The 17,037-nt window shown below is 44.9% G+C and overlaps 1 protein-coding gene across 1 annotated transcript; it reads left to right on the top strand.

Moving 5' to 3' along the window:
• Window positions 1-8,264: 8,264 nt before the first annotated feature.
• On the top strand, window positions 8,265-12,271 carry LOC308168124 (heparan sulfate glucosamine 3-O-sulfotransferase 2-like; the record flags this gene model as incomplete). The annotated part of the gene is made up of 2 exons (XM_080542603.1): window positions 8,265-8,779; window positions 11,653-12,271. The coding sequence occupies 2 exons, from the start codon at window positions 8,265-8,267 to the stop codon at window positions 12,269-12,271; spliced, it is 1,134 nt and encodes a 377-aa protein (XP_080398729.1).
• Between the last annotated feature and the right edge of the window lie 4,766 nt (window positions 12,272-17,037).

A 17,037-nucleotide genomic window follows, 5' to 3' on the forward strand; every position in this document is an offset into this window, starting at 1 on the left:
AGCCTGGACAGCGATTTGTGTCTGTTGCTTCTTCATCTTTTGTTGTTTAATGGCAGTTGGCAAACAGCTTTTATGTGCATTACCAGTTAACTTTATAATAGTTAACTTTATAACGATGATGCCGTTTAACTAACAATCCTTTCGAAATCTATGTCTGCTTCTAATGTTATCATCCTACCACTAGGCGCCACTATGCCATGTATAATGTAGGGTGTTCACACATATAATTTTGCTTTCACTTTAGATTATTTTAGATAAAATAATATAAATAAATAAATAAAATAATGTGTGTTTCACATAGAGAATTGTATGAGAAAAACAATGGTTCAAACCCCATGGTTCTATCATGTATGTATCATGTATCATGTGATGGAAATGAGAATTGGTTCTCAACTGACCTATCTGGTTAAATAAAGGTTAATAAAGTATGGTTCAAAAGTTATCAAGGTTTACCTCTTTACATACACATGCGAATTACTGGAATTTATCCAGTAATAGGACCATAGGACCATCCTATGTTACAATGTACAAGGTTCATTTATTGTCATTCTATAACACAAGGATGCACAACGACATGCAAGATATAGTCCCATTTGCTACTTTGCCCATTTGAGTACGGAGGATGAATTTAGGAGTCTTATACAAAGTCTTATAAGAAGCTACTCTGTAGTCTGGTGGTATGACAGCGGATACTTCTGGATCTCTTGCCAGATGGCAGCAGGGTGAACAGCCTCTTGCTTGGTATTGTCGATAGCAGTGCACACAGGTCATTTCATTTTTCAATAAATATAGGCTATATGATGGGATGAAAACCGAGAAAATGGAATGTACATTTATTTTGAACATTATTGTGTGACAGTGCTGTGGTTTGTAGGCTTGGGACACTGGGTCTCTACAGATTGTTTCTCTATGAGAAAGTGTGGGCTATTGCACAACAAACATGACACAATTGATTATTGAAAGCAAAACTATAGGCCACTGTTGCGCAATTTCTTTCTTTTTTCTCCCACAGCACTACGCCAATAATAGAGTGTATGGGATAGACATCGCAGGCATCGTTGACAATTACAAACAATTGGGTCTGTATTTTTTGTAACATGAAGGTATAGTAGAACCAGGGCCGGCCCGTGGGTCTGTTGGGCCCTCGGCGAGATCTTGAAAATGGGCCCCCCCACCCCCTCATAGTTAAAAAAAAGGTTTTCAACGTTGCTCAACATTCGAAAGAAACACTGTGACTGGTGAAATTGATTCAACAGACATCAGTCAATCATCAACGTGGCAATTAGTATTTGTAAAAAATAAAAAATGTAAAAGATCTTGAACCCCCCCACCAGACTAACAAATAATAATACAAATAAAATCGGACAGGCAACAATGATATTACTTAAAATATGTATTTATAGTGCTGTAACGTATATTTGGCAGTATAGCCCAGTAGTTCCCAGTATATTTCTTAGTATAGCTCACAGTATATTTCTCAATATAAATCACAGTATATTTCTCAGTATAGCCTAACTCACAGTATATTTCTCAATATAAATCACAGTATATTTCTCAGTATAGCCTAACTCACAGTATATTTCTCAGTATAACTCACAGTAGCCTATATTTCTTCAATTCTTAGTATAACTCACAGAAGCCTAGTTTCAAAGTACCCACTCGATATAATAAACAACAGTATAACGATCACTAAATACAGATTTGTGGATTGGATTCACTATTCTCGTTTGCCATAGGCTACTGTAAGGGAGACTTTTGTAAATACTGTCATGTTTGGGGCTGTGTGATCTAATTATGTGTAGTTATGTGTTTCTGTCGATGTTCTATCAGCATGTTGTGATGTTAAACATTAAGAAGACGAATGACTGAAATGGCACAAAGCGTGGAAAAACTACTACTAATAATAATAATAATAACTTTATTTGTATAGCGCTTTTCATGCAAACATTGCAGCTCAAAGTGCTCCAATCATTATATAATCATAATTTAATTATTTATTAAAGGCAATATTAAAAAGATGGGTTTTTAGTCTTGACTTGAACATACTGTATTTGCTGAGGTTGCATCCCTAATGGCAGTGCATCCCTAATGGCAGTGCATTCCACGATTTGGGTGCATAAAATGAGAATGCAGCCTCACCAAATCTCTTCTTTTGTACATGTGGTGCACAGAGAAAACCAGCGTCGGAAGACCTGAGAGCTCTATCGGGCTGATATGCTAGCAAAAGGTCTTTCAGATATTCTGGTGCTGTGCCAGTGAGAGCTTTATAAACAAGCAGAAGGATCTTGAAATCTATTCTGAACTTAACAGGAAGCCAGTGTAAAGTTTCTAAAATAGGAGTTATATGAGCTCTTCTGCTTGTTTTGGTTAAAACTCTTGCTGCTGCATTTTGGACTAATTGCAGCTGGCCAATAGCTTTCTTCGGAAGACCAGAAAGGAGACTGTTACAATAGTCCAAACGGGTAATAACAAAAGCATGCATTAACACTTCTGCATCAGCTTGCCGGAGAACATGTCTAACTTTTGCAATATTCCGTAGATGATAAAAAGCATTTCTAGTGATAGATTTGATGTGAGGCTCAAAGTCAGAATCTATAATCACACCTAGATTCTTAGCTTCATGTTTGCAGTTTGAAAGCAAAGTTCCCATGGTATTCGACAATTTGTCTTTTTGTGGTTTTGGTCCAATGACAAGAATCATATTTTTTGTCCTGATTTAGTTGTAGAAAATGTTGGGACATCCAAAGTTTTATATCTCGGAGACAATTCTCCAGCGAGCTGAGTGCATGTGAATGACGACATCTTAAGTCTGGAACGAGTATATTTCAAAACAAGGCTTCCCTTTAATTCCCAGAGGGCTACGACTATTACCAAGTCTATCGCTGGGATTATTTGCAACTAAGGACCTTCGCCTGTACGGTGTTGTGGAAAACTAAGGTTTCTGCCGAATGCTGCTAACCAGTGGCGGCTGGTGCTAAAAATGTTGGGTGGGGCACAGGTTATGGGGGCATGCTCCACGGGGAAGAATATCAACTTTAAAATCTGGATTTACAGTCGATTTTAGCATGAGAATAACAGTGTTTCCCCTAGGTTTGCTGCCTTGGGGGGGTGGCATGGACCGTGGCATGGACCCCCCCCCCCCCCAGGGGGTAAGACCCTGCGACATACCAGCGTCATGTCCAGGGGGTGTACTAACTCTACATTAAGCCGCCTCACGCTACGGAAACAGGAGATAGGCTCCTTCCCTATGGGCCATTAGGCTCCAGAACCATCGGTTCTCAAGGCTACTTACTTATGTGGTCTTGACTACCTGTCCACTTTCTCACCTGGTTCTTGCCGTCTCTCTCTCTGGTGTGCCGACACCATCCTGCTCTCTCTCCTTCTCTCCCTCTCTATCCTCCTCTCTCCCTTTTGCTGTCAACCAAAAGGCAAACATAACAACCAGAGTATTTATAATCTAATAAGAGGTATACATTGATCCATATAAATTTATAACATAATTATAATTGAATTTTGGATTGCTGTGGGCAATGCAGTCAGATAATGTCATTTTGACATTACTCTCTCACCTGGAAAATGTCCAACTATACTATACAAAACAGACATTTCAAATGCTTCAATCCACTGTCCATGTACTGTAAATATGCCATTATGGTATTACCAATGAAGCCCAATTCTAGCAGAATAAGAAAGTTCTGTTCGATAAAAAATAAAAAATAAAATCTTATCATGTGTAGGCCCCTTAATTTCCACCTCACCAGAGGCGGATTTAGGATTGTAGGAGATCCGGGGCTTAGCCCAGAGGGAGAATATAATGTGCGCGCGGAGCGCGCCGGAAAAATTTGCCTTCAACCTTCAACTTACCACCACCTTAAAGTGGACAAAAGGCTGTATTACAAAATAGACAGTAAACACACACACACACACACACCATCATTTATATTTGTATAGAATTACAGAATTGATGGGCTGAGGCTAGTTATGTTACAGTATGTATATCAGGGCAGACTCTGTGCTCACCACTTATATTGTATTTAGAGTCTTGTCCTGTGTTATATGACGATATATTACATTTGTTGGCCTGTGTATAGTACTGTGAAATCAAATCCCCCCTGGGACATTAAACAAACTTAGTTAGTTATCTTAGGATAGATTTGAGTCATGTTCTGTATACATACATACTACCATAAGGGCATACTTAATGTGGTTACTCCATGTTTACTAGCTGTAACATTAACACTACATCATTCTTTTTCACTTGTTACTCAGTCAACCAGAGTGCAGATATCAAAGACTATCAGCCTGCTATTCACTTTATTTGTATAAGTATTATCCTTTGTTTATTTCTTACCCTGTACCGTAACAGTACCTTCCTATGTTTCATTTTCATTATAACATAACGTTATGTTATGATAGCCAGCTAGCATTAGCAAACCGGAAAAGTAGTGTCAGTGAGTCAGTCACCTTTCTAATAAGATTCACAAACCTGAAACATCATCTATGATGTCATCACTGCTGGTGACGTCATTGTTGTCAGCTGCTGATACTGCTGCTGCAACAGTTCTTGGCGCTTGTTTTGTTTAAAAAAACTTTGGGATATCCATCCTTACAATTTTGCAAGTCAGGCACTGATTGAGATCACTTCTTCTTCAGGGCAGGGCAGGCTACGCAGTACGCAGGCTAATGTCGCGCAGCTGCTGCCTCTCTGTTGGACTCCGGTACTGCATGTTACTCACGATATATATATTAAAAAAAAAATAAGTAAAACATTCGGGGCTTTTCAGAAAACATCCGGGCCTTGAGCCCAAGTAGCCACCCCCTAGCGCCGCCCCTGCACCTCACTGCTATGTTTAGCCAACTTGAATGCCAACATGGCCATTTAGAAGTCTGTCCATCACCACAACCAGGGTGCGAAATAAGGGGGAGCTCGGGGAGCTATAGCTCCCCTAGTGGTGACATGAGCTCCCCTGGAAACATGGTTTGTGAAATTTTGGGGGAGCTCTAAAATATTCCAAATTGCGATGGATTTATTCCAAGTTGTGACGGATTTTACCTGGTGTAATATGATTTGTAGAGGCATACAATCTATTTTGATGTTGGTATTAGGTATATAAATGATATATAATAGCCTATATGTATATAGCCTACATATAGGCCTTTATTGGCTACAACTATGCGAAGGTAACAGAGCGGGGTGCACTGACGCTGAACCCTTCATAGTGAGAAGTAGGTGGACATGGTGCGTGCTGCTGAAATAACCGATATGCGGTGTGTGGTTTAAAAAAAGTAACGCCAGCTCAGTAAATAATTCAAACTTAATGTTTACTTATAGGCTATGTGAATGTGACTGCACCACACATGTGAACAGTAACAAAGCAAATGCAGTTGAATTTTATGAAAAACATTGACAACTAAATCGGCGCAAAAAAAACACAAAAAAACTGGCATCTCCCATCGGTCACTATTTGTTGGCTATCTGGTGATATGGACGTCTTTGAGTGTCTAGAAAAGCGCTATAAGTCTAATGTATTATTATTATTTATTATTATTATGGACGTCACTTTAATCCGGCAGTTCTCAAGGTTTTTATGCACCAATCGATTCCTCTTGTCAGTGCGTCTTTATCACATTCATTGATGAAAAGGACGACTCGCATGTATAGGTGGAAGGGAACATTCATTGTGAGCACGGAAAATGTGAGTCTCACAACGGCTTTGCATTGATGAAACCAGGTAGGATGAACGCATAGTTCACTGTCCATTCCTAAATGCCCTGTTTCCACCGTCAACATTCCTCTTTAGACCTTTGGAGAGTGACATGATGTTTCTCTTGCTAGCAGGTTAAATGTTTAGCTAACTTCACCCGGCACGCAAACAACCAATCCAATAATAATGTGACCTTGTATGTCTGGGAGGAGGGGGAAATAATTATCACAATAAAACTATGTTAAATAATTATTAGAATAAGTTAGGCTGCGCTACATTGTCAGTCCACATTGTCAGTTATTATTCAAAAATATGGAAAAGGGTGAAACTACGTTTCAACGTTGTTGAGAATCACAACACAAACTTGCTAGTCAAGCCAAAATACTGCAACGTAATGGATTGGACTGCTACCTAGTTAACTACAACACTACTTTACATTGTTAGCAGGCTCATAAAACAAGCCGTGTTAGTTGACTAGCGATGTGTCATTGATTTTCGACAACGCGGAAATGTATTCACATTTTTCGAAAGAAAAGTCAAAGCATTAGAACGTAGAACGGAAAATCGCACGCGCGCTTTGCGCACGGAAAGCCACCGGCCCCGATCTGGCCTGAATTTTTTTTCCGTCAGGAGATTTTTTTTTTTTTTCTTTAATCCCTGGGCTCCCCCGCACACCGTGATTTAATTCGCACACTGACCACAACACATAGCTAGCTAGTAGCTACATAGCTAGCTAACGTTACTCTCGCTGCTATGTTATGATTAGCTAAATTGATGCTAACGTAGCATGCGAGCTACGAGCTAGATAACGTACAGTAGGTGCGAGCACCACAATGACAATAGGCTACCGTAGCTAGCCAGCTACATAGCTAACGTTACTAACACCAGAAGACAAGACATACAAACTGTGGTGAGCTACATTGCTTGTGTAACATTAGCTAGTAGCTATCAATTTTTCACTCATACACGGCCGGAAAAGTGAACAGAAATACAACGCTGACTTACGGTGGTATCTTGCGGCTGTCTTCACAAAGAGCTCCAGGATGCTTTCGCTTGAGGTGCTCATTCATTGCAGATGTACTGCTGTGATAGGCCATTTAATTTCTGCACAGTTTACAGACCACCACATTGTTTTCTTTTTTTGTAAAAGCCGGAAATTGCAAAACGTCACGTTTGACGTCAGACTTAACAACCGGATATTCAGGACGCAATTTTTTGCGCCCCGGCCGAGAAATAGGAGACAGCCAATTGGAGCGCTGCTACAGCTCACGTGTAAGCGAAAAGTATTTGGCCTGCGATAGACTTGCATTCGACCGGCGACCCGACTCCTCCCCCTATGTATTTTAACAGTGAATTTTACACACACACAGATAAAAATGTTTATTGTATTGGAGGATTTTTAATGAATGCTGATAGGCGCCGACAGAATATCAGCCGCATTTTGTGAATAAACAATGTTTATTTAAAAAAAAAAACTTTTACAAATCGCAACTAGGAAGTGAAGGTGGGGGCGGCGCCCCAGCGCCCTCTATCGGCCAGCTGCCACTGTAGAGGAAACACTGCGGTTATCGATACATGAGTTACCTTGCGATTCCCACCCCTACCGTTGAGTGGTGTAGATCATTTGGCAATTGATGTGGCCTATGTGTAAGAATGCTGGCAATCTGCCAAAAAACTGAACACTGAAAAAAAGGTCCACTTTTTGAGAAAAAAGACCCACTCCTTCCACCAGGCTGGCTATGTATGACTTCCTTGATTCAAGGTCCCTCATTGGCCACACCGTAAAAAATCGACGCGTGGACACGACGTTTAATTGCGTTGATGGCCTTCCATAGCTGATGGAGCCCAGGCGTCCCGGCAAACGAGGCTTTAGAGGGAGCTCGATCAGGCCGCTGGTGACAGCTCAGCTCCTCCCTGCTCTCTGTACCTGGTGACGGAACAGGCTTGTATATTGGACTAGCAATTAGATCAAATATGATTTGCGTCAGAGTGAGATTTGGGCAGAATTGCCTGCATGAATGTCTCTGAAGAAGCCACGACAAACACAGACGTCAGTGGCACTTAAATATATGTATAAAAGTTGCTCTCGCCTCGTAGCCTACACCGACAGTCTTCTGAAGTAGTCGACAGAACCGGGGAGTCGCGCGCAGTCTTTTAGGACCTTTCTCGCTCATGCGTCAATCGCACGTTCTCCACGGTTCTCTCACATGCAGAGGAACGGGATGGTTTCAACATCATTAGCCCGCGCAGAGGGAGGCAGACTTCAGCAGCGCAACATAGAAAGGTGACGGCTCACACGACGATGAAGGAGCAATTACCGCCTTGAACGAGTGAAACTGTGAAACAACATTTCATGGGAACGGAACAGCTGGGCTGATGTCTCCCTGTGACTGAGCTCTTTGGGGAGGGGGGGGGGGGAACGTAGATTTTGGCGAGAGAAGCGTAATAGACTCAACTGACAGGGGGCTCAAAAAAATCGTCCGAACGGAGGAGAGTTCTACATCGATGTAGAAAATAATCACGCGATTAGAAACATGCGCCAGCTTCATCCATGGAGATATGGCATGCGCGCTCCTCTTTAGCCGAGTTGCGCCGTCTTCACACCGGCTCACAAGAACATTCCTCTGCCTGTTCTCCCTCTCTCTGTCGCTGTCGTACCTGTTCTACTGCCTCCTCTTCTCCTCGGACACCGTCATGCAGAAGCCAAGCGATCCGACGCAGGGGGGAAAACTTCTCCAAAAAGCATCGCCTTACTGCACCTCGCCGTCGGACGCGCGGGTCCCGCGGAGTACAGAGTTATCCCGCAACGAAATGAACCGGAGGAGAACCGAAGACTTTATTCTCCCCGACGCTGCACCGCGGAATGCCACATCGGATCGCCCGACCAGCGACATCACGACGAGCAACGTGAAGTTCGGGAATAAAAAGTTGCCCAACGCGATCATTGTCGGCGTGAAGAAAGGCGGGACCAGAGCTGTTCTGGAGTTCATCAGGATCCACCCGGACGTGCGAGCCGTCGGCACCGAGACCCACTTCTTCGACCGAAACTATGACCGCGGACTGGACTGGTACAGGTGAGAGAGAGGGTTAGACAGGTAGGCCTATAGGTGAGAGGGGAATGTTTGGCGAGGGACAGTGAGAAAGATGTAAATGTCAATTTAACAGGTTAGAATGCCTGGTGTGTTGATCAGTGAAGGCTGCAGGTGTTGATCGGTGAGCGGGGTTGTGACGCTGCCTGCGGTCTACAAGGTGCTCGAGTGGGGCTAAACCGGTGGCTCCCCCTTCTACCCTAAACATACCTGTGGGCTACAGACTTGAATTTTCGAATTAGTTACCGTTAAGGGTTTGGTTAGGCTAGGGTTATGGTTTTTTATGGTTAAGGGTTAGGGTTAGTTTTAAGTTTTGACCTAGTCGAGCTGTGGGTTAGGGTTAGGAACGGTGCTGTCCATGGTGCTGAACCGGGCTTCTCTTCAGCCTTACTTGAGTCCTGCTCACCTGTGTCCTGTCTATCTGTGTCCTGTCCACCTGTGTCCTGTCTATCTGTGTCCTGTCCAGCTGTGTCCTGTCCACCTGTGTCCTGTCCACCTGTGTCCTGTCCACCTGTGTCCTGTCCAGCTGTGTCCTGTCCACCTGTGTCCTGTCTATCTGTGTCCTGTCCACCTGTGTCCTGTCTATCTGTGTCCTGTCCACCTGTGTCCTGTCCACCTGTGTCCTGTCTATCTGTGTCCTGTCCAGCTGTGTCCTGTCCAGCTGTGTCCTGTCTATCTGTGTCCTGTCTATCTGTGTCCTGTCTATCTGTGTCCTGTCTATCTGTGTCCTGTCTATCTGTGTCCTGTCCAGCTGTGTCCTGTCCACCTGTGTCCTGTCCACCTGTGTCCTGTCTCCTGTCTCACATGTGTCCTGTCCACCTGTGTCCTGTCTATCTATGTCCTGTCCACCTGTGTCCTGTCTATCTGTGTCCTGTTCACCTGTGTCCTGTCTATCTGTGTCCTGTCTATCTGTGTCCTGTCCACCTGTGTCCTGTCTATCTGTGTGTCCTGTCCACCTGTGTCCTGTCTATCTGTGTCCTGTTCAGGGGTACTAGACTGTGTAGACAGAAGGTGTGATGTAGCTCTCTCTACCAGACACTTCTGTCTGCTGGGTTCACAACCTTTCACTTTCACTCCCCTGAATACACAACTTACAGGACCATACACTCACCTTACAGCATCACACACCTTACAGCACCACACACACACACACACACACACACACACACACACACACACACACACACACACACACACACACACACACGTAGTGTGGTTGCTCCGCACCAGTACAAGTAATCATGTCATAGCTTTATGGTAATAATGGTAATTTTTGTTAAATTATGTAATAATGACAGGAGAGCTAGATAGATACAACATGGCCAGTGTGTGAATGCAGCCTGGAGCCTCCTGTCAACATCAGGAGACTGACAGAAACAAGAGTGTCATGTCATCTTAGTTTGACAGCGAACAGCCAAGGAAGACACAGTAATTGGGAGACTTGTTGTGCCATGTACACAAACACACCCATCAAAAAAACGAACCTGAGCTTCTGGGAGCTATAATTACTTCCTAGACTGTAGTTATAATTACCAGCTGTCTGTCGAAGAATGATCCAGGCAAGCGTTTATTTGTCAACAATAAACGCATCCGATTCCCAGCAGTATTTCTAGCCGATGCCTGTTCTCTCTCTAAGACACTGTGACGCAGTGCCCTCCAACTTAATTGACTCGAAAAAAAGCTACAAACACATTTTCTTGTGAGTCTGAAAAGTTAGAGACAAGAATATATTTTGAATATATTTGAAGAACATCACATTTTGAAATTCACCTGTAACCCAAGTACTTCCTCACATTAGGGGGCATGTTACTGATTTGATGTACCGTTTGACGTCATAACTGTTGTTGTGTCCACACTGCACATGAACTGTCTCTGATGACAGATGGGTATTAGTGCCACTCCATGTAGTTGAACTATCAGTTTAACTGTGTTTTGCAGTAGCTTGGTGCTCAAATCCTTGTAGTTTTTCCTGCAGTTATCTACCTTTTTGCCATGTAGCGGCGTAGTAAACTACTGTCACTTTTCTAAACTGTGGAATTTAACTATTCCAGCCCCTTAACTTTAACTTCCCTAATATTTATTCTCTGACTGCCTCTGCTCTCTCCACCTTTTCCTCTCCCGGTGATTTCTGTCACTGACTGGTTCTCTTTCAGTAACTGACTGTCGTGTGGGGATAAGGTAGTTTTGATCTAGTAGCAAACTTCAAAGTAAACTTCAAAGTAGCTTTCGCTTGACAAACTGTATTTCTCTCGAGGGCAGCTTTAGTGTAGTTCAACTTATTTCCTTGTAAAGTAATCGGTAATCTAATCCCTTCAGTACCTTTTCAGAGTAGATTCCCAACACTGAGCAGATGTTACTCCAAGAATGCTACGGCTTTAGCTCAGCGGACTAGCACAGATGACCCAGGTTCGAACCCCAGTCAGTCACACAGCTGTCTCTCCCTCTTCCTCACATCTTCATCATCTCTCTCTTCCTCTTCCTCACTTCTTCATGATCTCTCTTCCTCTTCCTCACTTCTTCATCATCTGTCCCTCCCTCTTCCTCACATATTCATCATCTCTCTCTTCCTCTTCCTCACATCTTCATCATCTCTCTCTTCCTACATCATCTCTCTCTTCCTCTTCTTCACATCTTCACCATCTCTCTCTTCCTCACATCTTCATCATCTCTCTCTTCCTCTTCCTCACATCTTCATCACCTCTTCCTCACATCATCTCTCTCTTCCTCTTCCTTACATCTTCATCATCTCTTCCTCTTCCTCACATCTTCATCATCTGTCCCTCCTCTTCATCATCTCTCTCTTCTTCTTCCTCACATCTTCCTTGTCTCTCTCTTCTCCTCCTCCCTCGTCCAATCAGAAGCCTGATGCCGCGGACCCTGGAGGGCCAGGTTACCATGGAGAAGACGCCCAGCTACTTTGTGACGCGGGAGGCGCCTCGTCGCATCTCCGCCATGTCCCGCGACACCAAGCTGATCGTGGTCGTCCGCGACCCCGTGACCCGGGCCATCTCTGACTACACCCAGACCCTCACCAAGACCCCCGACCTCCCTAGCTTCCAGGACCTGGCCTTCCGGAACCGGAGCCTGGGATTGGTCGACACGTCCTGGAACGCCATCCGCATCGGGCTGTACGCGCTGCACCTGGAGAACTGGCTGCGCTACTTCCCGCCGTCGCAGGTCCACGTGGTGAGTGGCGAGCGTCTGATCGCGGACCCCGCGGGCGAGCTGGCCCGGGTACAGGACTTCCTGGGTCTGAAGCGCATCGTGACGGACAAACACTTCTACTTCAACAGGACCAAGGGCTTCCCCTGCCTGAAGAAGCCGGAGAGCAGCCGGAGGCCCCGCTGCCTGGGCAAGTCCAAGGGCAGGACGCACGTCCAGATAGACAGGGACGCCATCGAGCAGCTCAGAGACTTCTACAGGCCGCACAACATCAAGTTCTATCAAATGGTCGGTCATGATTTCAGATGGGACTAGAGATGGACTAGAGACTAGAGATGGACTAGAGACTAGAGATGAACTAGAGACTAGAGATGGACTAGAGACTAGAGATGGACTAGAGACTAGAGATGGACTAGAGACTAGAGATGGACTAGAGATGGACTAGAGACTAGAGATGGACTAGAGACTAGAGATCGACTAGAGATGGACTAGAGACTAGAGATGGACTAGAGACTAGAGATGGACTAGAGACGAGAGATGGACTGAGATGGATGCTCCCACTTCAGAGGTGTCAGAGAGAGACAGATGTCTTCCATGTATGTCCTGTAAGCACTGGTTGAAAACGTTTTTTGGAGTCATTTGGCACCTTTCAAGTAAGCATCACCTGACTGTCAACCCATGGTATGTATACAACACAACATGGTCTCCAACAGACCGTAGGTTCTGGGGGATGGTTTCTGCAGAGCAAGGAAATGGAGTCTGGGGGGGTCGTATTATCCGGCTATACCAGCGTCTGACCACCTGTTTTGACGTAAGATACATCCAAAACTAAAGATATGTTGCATAAGACTTACGTGAATTACAACTGAATTACAACAAATACAGCTGCAACGTTTGCAGGAAAAGCGCTATAAAAATAAAAGTTATTATTATTATTATTATTACAAATCGCGTGGCGATTAGGCAGGGTTAGGCATTACCTTAGAGTGGTTAAGGTTAGGATTATGTTTAGGCTTAGAGTCAGAGTGGTTAAGGTTAGGGTAAGGTTTAGGGTCAGAGTGGTTAAGGTTAGGGTAAGGTTTTAGGGTTAGAGTGGTTACGGTTATGCTACCTGGTGAACAAGTGTGTTTTGAGCAGTTCTTTTAAATGAACGCACTATCTGCATGCATGCAGGTTTGATGATAGATACACTAGCTAGTGTACCAGGCTCAAGGGTGTGGGGTTTCCACGCCTACAACTTGTATAACAAAACACACACAAAGCACAACTCAAATGTAATTAGGACATTTATGAGGGGTTATTTACAACGAGGGGGAAATTCAGCTATCCATAGTCCACAACCCTTACTCAGAATCCTTTGTACGTTATCCAGGGGTATTCCAAAAGCAAGTCCTCAGCCAAAACAGTTTGATACACAGGGGGATTATCCCACAGTCCAAGTCAGGCGGTAATCACACAGATACATTCTCACACTTCCCTCCTCGGCAGTCTAACTCACTACAGGTAATCACAGATACTTCTCTCACACTGCTCTCTCTTATCTCCAAGCCCTGGTGTGCCTTGTTGGGGGCAGGAAGTCCATATAAGGCTTGCCTGGTTAGGGCAGAAAGTCCATATAAGGCTCACACACACACACACACACACACACGCACACACGCACACGCGCACGCACACACACACGCGCACACACACACACACACACACACACACACACACACACACACAGCTAGATAACACGTTCATACAGATGTTATTCTTTGGTCTGCAGAAACGGTCCCCTCTAATAATGTGGCGGCACAAGAGCCAACGCGTTGGTCGTTTGTACGTTTGTACTTATAAACACACAAAATCAACATGATTTTATGTTTGTTTTTTCAGTATTCTCCTGTGTATTCTAATTGAGCATGTGCTTTATTATTGGCTAACAGGGGAGGCTGGTGGGGGTGGAATTGTAATGCCTGGAATGGAATGAAGAACGGTTTGATACCGTCCGTTATTCCATCCCATGCATAACAATGAGTCCTCCGATGTCTCCCTCCTGCAGCCTCCCCTGGTGTGGATGTTGGAACACAGCCAGTGTGTCCTTCAGGTTTTAGTTGAAGAGAACGGACAGGTCCAGATGACAGAGAAGGTGGAAACCAGTTCAGAATCCTGAACACACAGAAGGCAACAGAAATCTGTGTGTTCCTTTACTGGGCTGTGAGAGTCGACTTGCAGTTCAATCAGTTTGATGTCATAGATAAGATGATGGAGTCTGTAACACTGTACTTCACTGCAGCTTAACTTTGATGATGCAAGATTCCTTTTCATCATGTTTCAATAAAAGATGATTGCGTTGATTCAACTCTTCGTTTAAAATACCCCAACACACACACACACACACACACACGGATGCACGGATAAATATGCACGGATACATGCACACACACATGCCGACACGCATGCACAGATACATGCAAACACATACGCACGCACACACACACACGCGCGCAAAGTTGAGGTCACCTCTACCATGTCTGTGATAACTAGATATCTAATTCCCGGTGTTCCCCCCGAGGCGTCGTGCACAGCGCTTACATCTAACGCCACGCTCCCGCTCCGCCTCTTACACGCTCACACCTCAATCTCTTCTAAAATCAAAGGTTGCTGTGACGTGTGTGTGTGTGTGTGTGTGACTATAGAAGTGAATTCTTAGAAAGAAACACTGTATCTTATCATCTCTGATTCTCTTTTATCCAAGGTTGTTCACACACACACACACACACACACAGACACACACACACACACACACAATCTCTCTCTCTCACACTCACACACACACACACAATCTCTTTCTCTCACACACGCTCTCACACACACTTTTTTACACTCTCACACTCACACACACACACACACACTCACACACACACACCACACACACCACACACAGGAACAGGGTTGTCTGGTATGGAATTCTAAAGCCTCCTCAGAGACATAGCAGGGAGCCTCATTGTGACAGGCTGTCAGGTAGATTCTGGCGTGCTCGTCTCAGCTGAGGACGTTGGGGATGTGGGTACATGCTCCGAATGTGGCCACGTAGAATACCCAACACTGGTACCCCCAACCTGGAGGCTCACTACACGCCTGGCACAGTTCTGCAGTGAAGACAGCACCGACAGTGTTTCATACGATTGCATTACGTCAGAGGGCTGCGTGCCTCTGCGCCTCTGACACATGCACAAATGAGACCCGCTCAGTTCGCTAGAGGGCTCCGCCTACCACCTCGAGGCTGGCGGAGGTAGAAATCGGAGGACGGGCTCATGGTAATGAGGAACGGTATCGAAACACAACGTGACACAAACAGAACACGTCACGTTTGATACCGTTCCTCGTTCCGTTCCAAGCATTACCATGAGCCCGTCCTCCGATTTCTACCTCCGCCAGCCTCGAGGTGGTAGGCGGAGCCCTCTAGTGAACTGAGCGGGTCTCATTTGTGCATGTGACAGAGACGCGGGGCGCAGCCATTAATCATGGAGGTAGTCCAACACACCAGAGGATGTGAGGAGTGAGGACAGGGCTTCACACATACACACACAGACACACACACACATACACGCACATGTGCACACGCGCGCACATACACGCACACAAACACACTCATGCACATACACACACACACACACACACAGAAGAGAGAAGAGGATTTGAGAACAAGGCTTCACGTCCAGAGAAAAGTAGGACGTTCGCTCCCCGAGGTCAGAAACTTCCTGTACCTTCCTGTCTGGTGAAACAGTCCGCCTGTCGGCAATTCTCAAGTCTCAAGTGCAAATGACCAAAAAGTTTTTTTTTCTTCAATATAACAAACAACAGTTTCAGGATCACTAAATACTTGTGAATTGGATTCATTGTTCCGTCCTGCTTCGTAGGCTACTGAGTTAGTGATACATGGCTTGTAAACAAACTTGTGTTTTAGGACGTTCAAAAGCGAGGACTGTGTGATCATGTAGTTATGTGTTTCTAGCATGTTGATGTTCTATCAGTGTGTTCTGATGTGCTAAACATGCAGATGTTAGTACATAGTGATGTTTTCTTTTTAGCTGCTAGGTAGCTACCAACACGATGAAATGTGTGTTTTGATTCTGAGCGATTTTCTCCAATTATCCGTTTGAGGTTCAAATAACATTCAAATAAGCATATCGTCTTCAATTATTTTCAATGCATCACATCATTTGAAAGCTTACAATCTGCACTTTCATAATATCTCTCCCTCTCTCTCCCTCTCTCCCTCACTCTCTCTCCCTCCCTCCCTCTCCCTCCCTCCCTCCCTCCCTCTCCCTCTCCCTCCCTCCATCTCCCTCCCTCTCTCTCCCTCCCTCTCTCTCTCCCTCCCCCTCCCTCCATCTCCCTCCCTCTACCTCCTTCTCTCTCTCCCTCCCTCTCTCTCCCTCCCTCTCTCTCCTGGTGATCATTAAACAGTGCAGACCTCCAGGCAGATCCAGGTAGTTCTCCACTGCCCGTCTTGTCATCATCCTGATGACATCATCCTGGTCCCCAGGATCTCCTTTCTGTCACCTGGCGCACACACACAAACACACACACACACACACACACACACACACACACACACACACACACACAGAGGTGATGCTCTGTGTATCCAACAGGCAGTGTGTGAGGCAGCTCTCAGGGTACACATGGGTCCTAATTAAGCCTGGGGGTTGGAGAGAAGCAGCCAGAACACACACACACACACACACACACACACACACGCACACACACACACACACACACAAACACACACGCGCCAGACAGTCTGATTACACTCCCCTAGCAGAGACCCTTCTCTAGAGATTGGCAGTAGGTCAACCCTCTATCTCTCTCTGCATACCCGCCCCCCCCCCCTCCTCTCTCTCTTCTCTCTGCTCTCCTTTCCTGTGGATGTGTTTTGAGTCCATGTTTTCGTGATGTCTTCAGCATCCACTATAACAACATGTTCCACCTCTATCACCCTTTTCTTCTTTTGACCCATAAAACCTTCATCACTGAACTTCATATCATCAAATCAAATCAAATCAAATGTTATTGCGCACGTTCATCTCATA

Source organism: Nansenia antarctica, assembly GCF_963989245.1.
Source record: "Nansenia antarctica genome assembly, chromosome: 11".
Classification (NCBI taxonomy): Eukaryota; Metazoa; Chordata; class Actinopteri; order Argentiniformes; family Microstomatidae; genus Nansenia; species Nansenia antarctica.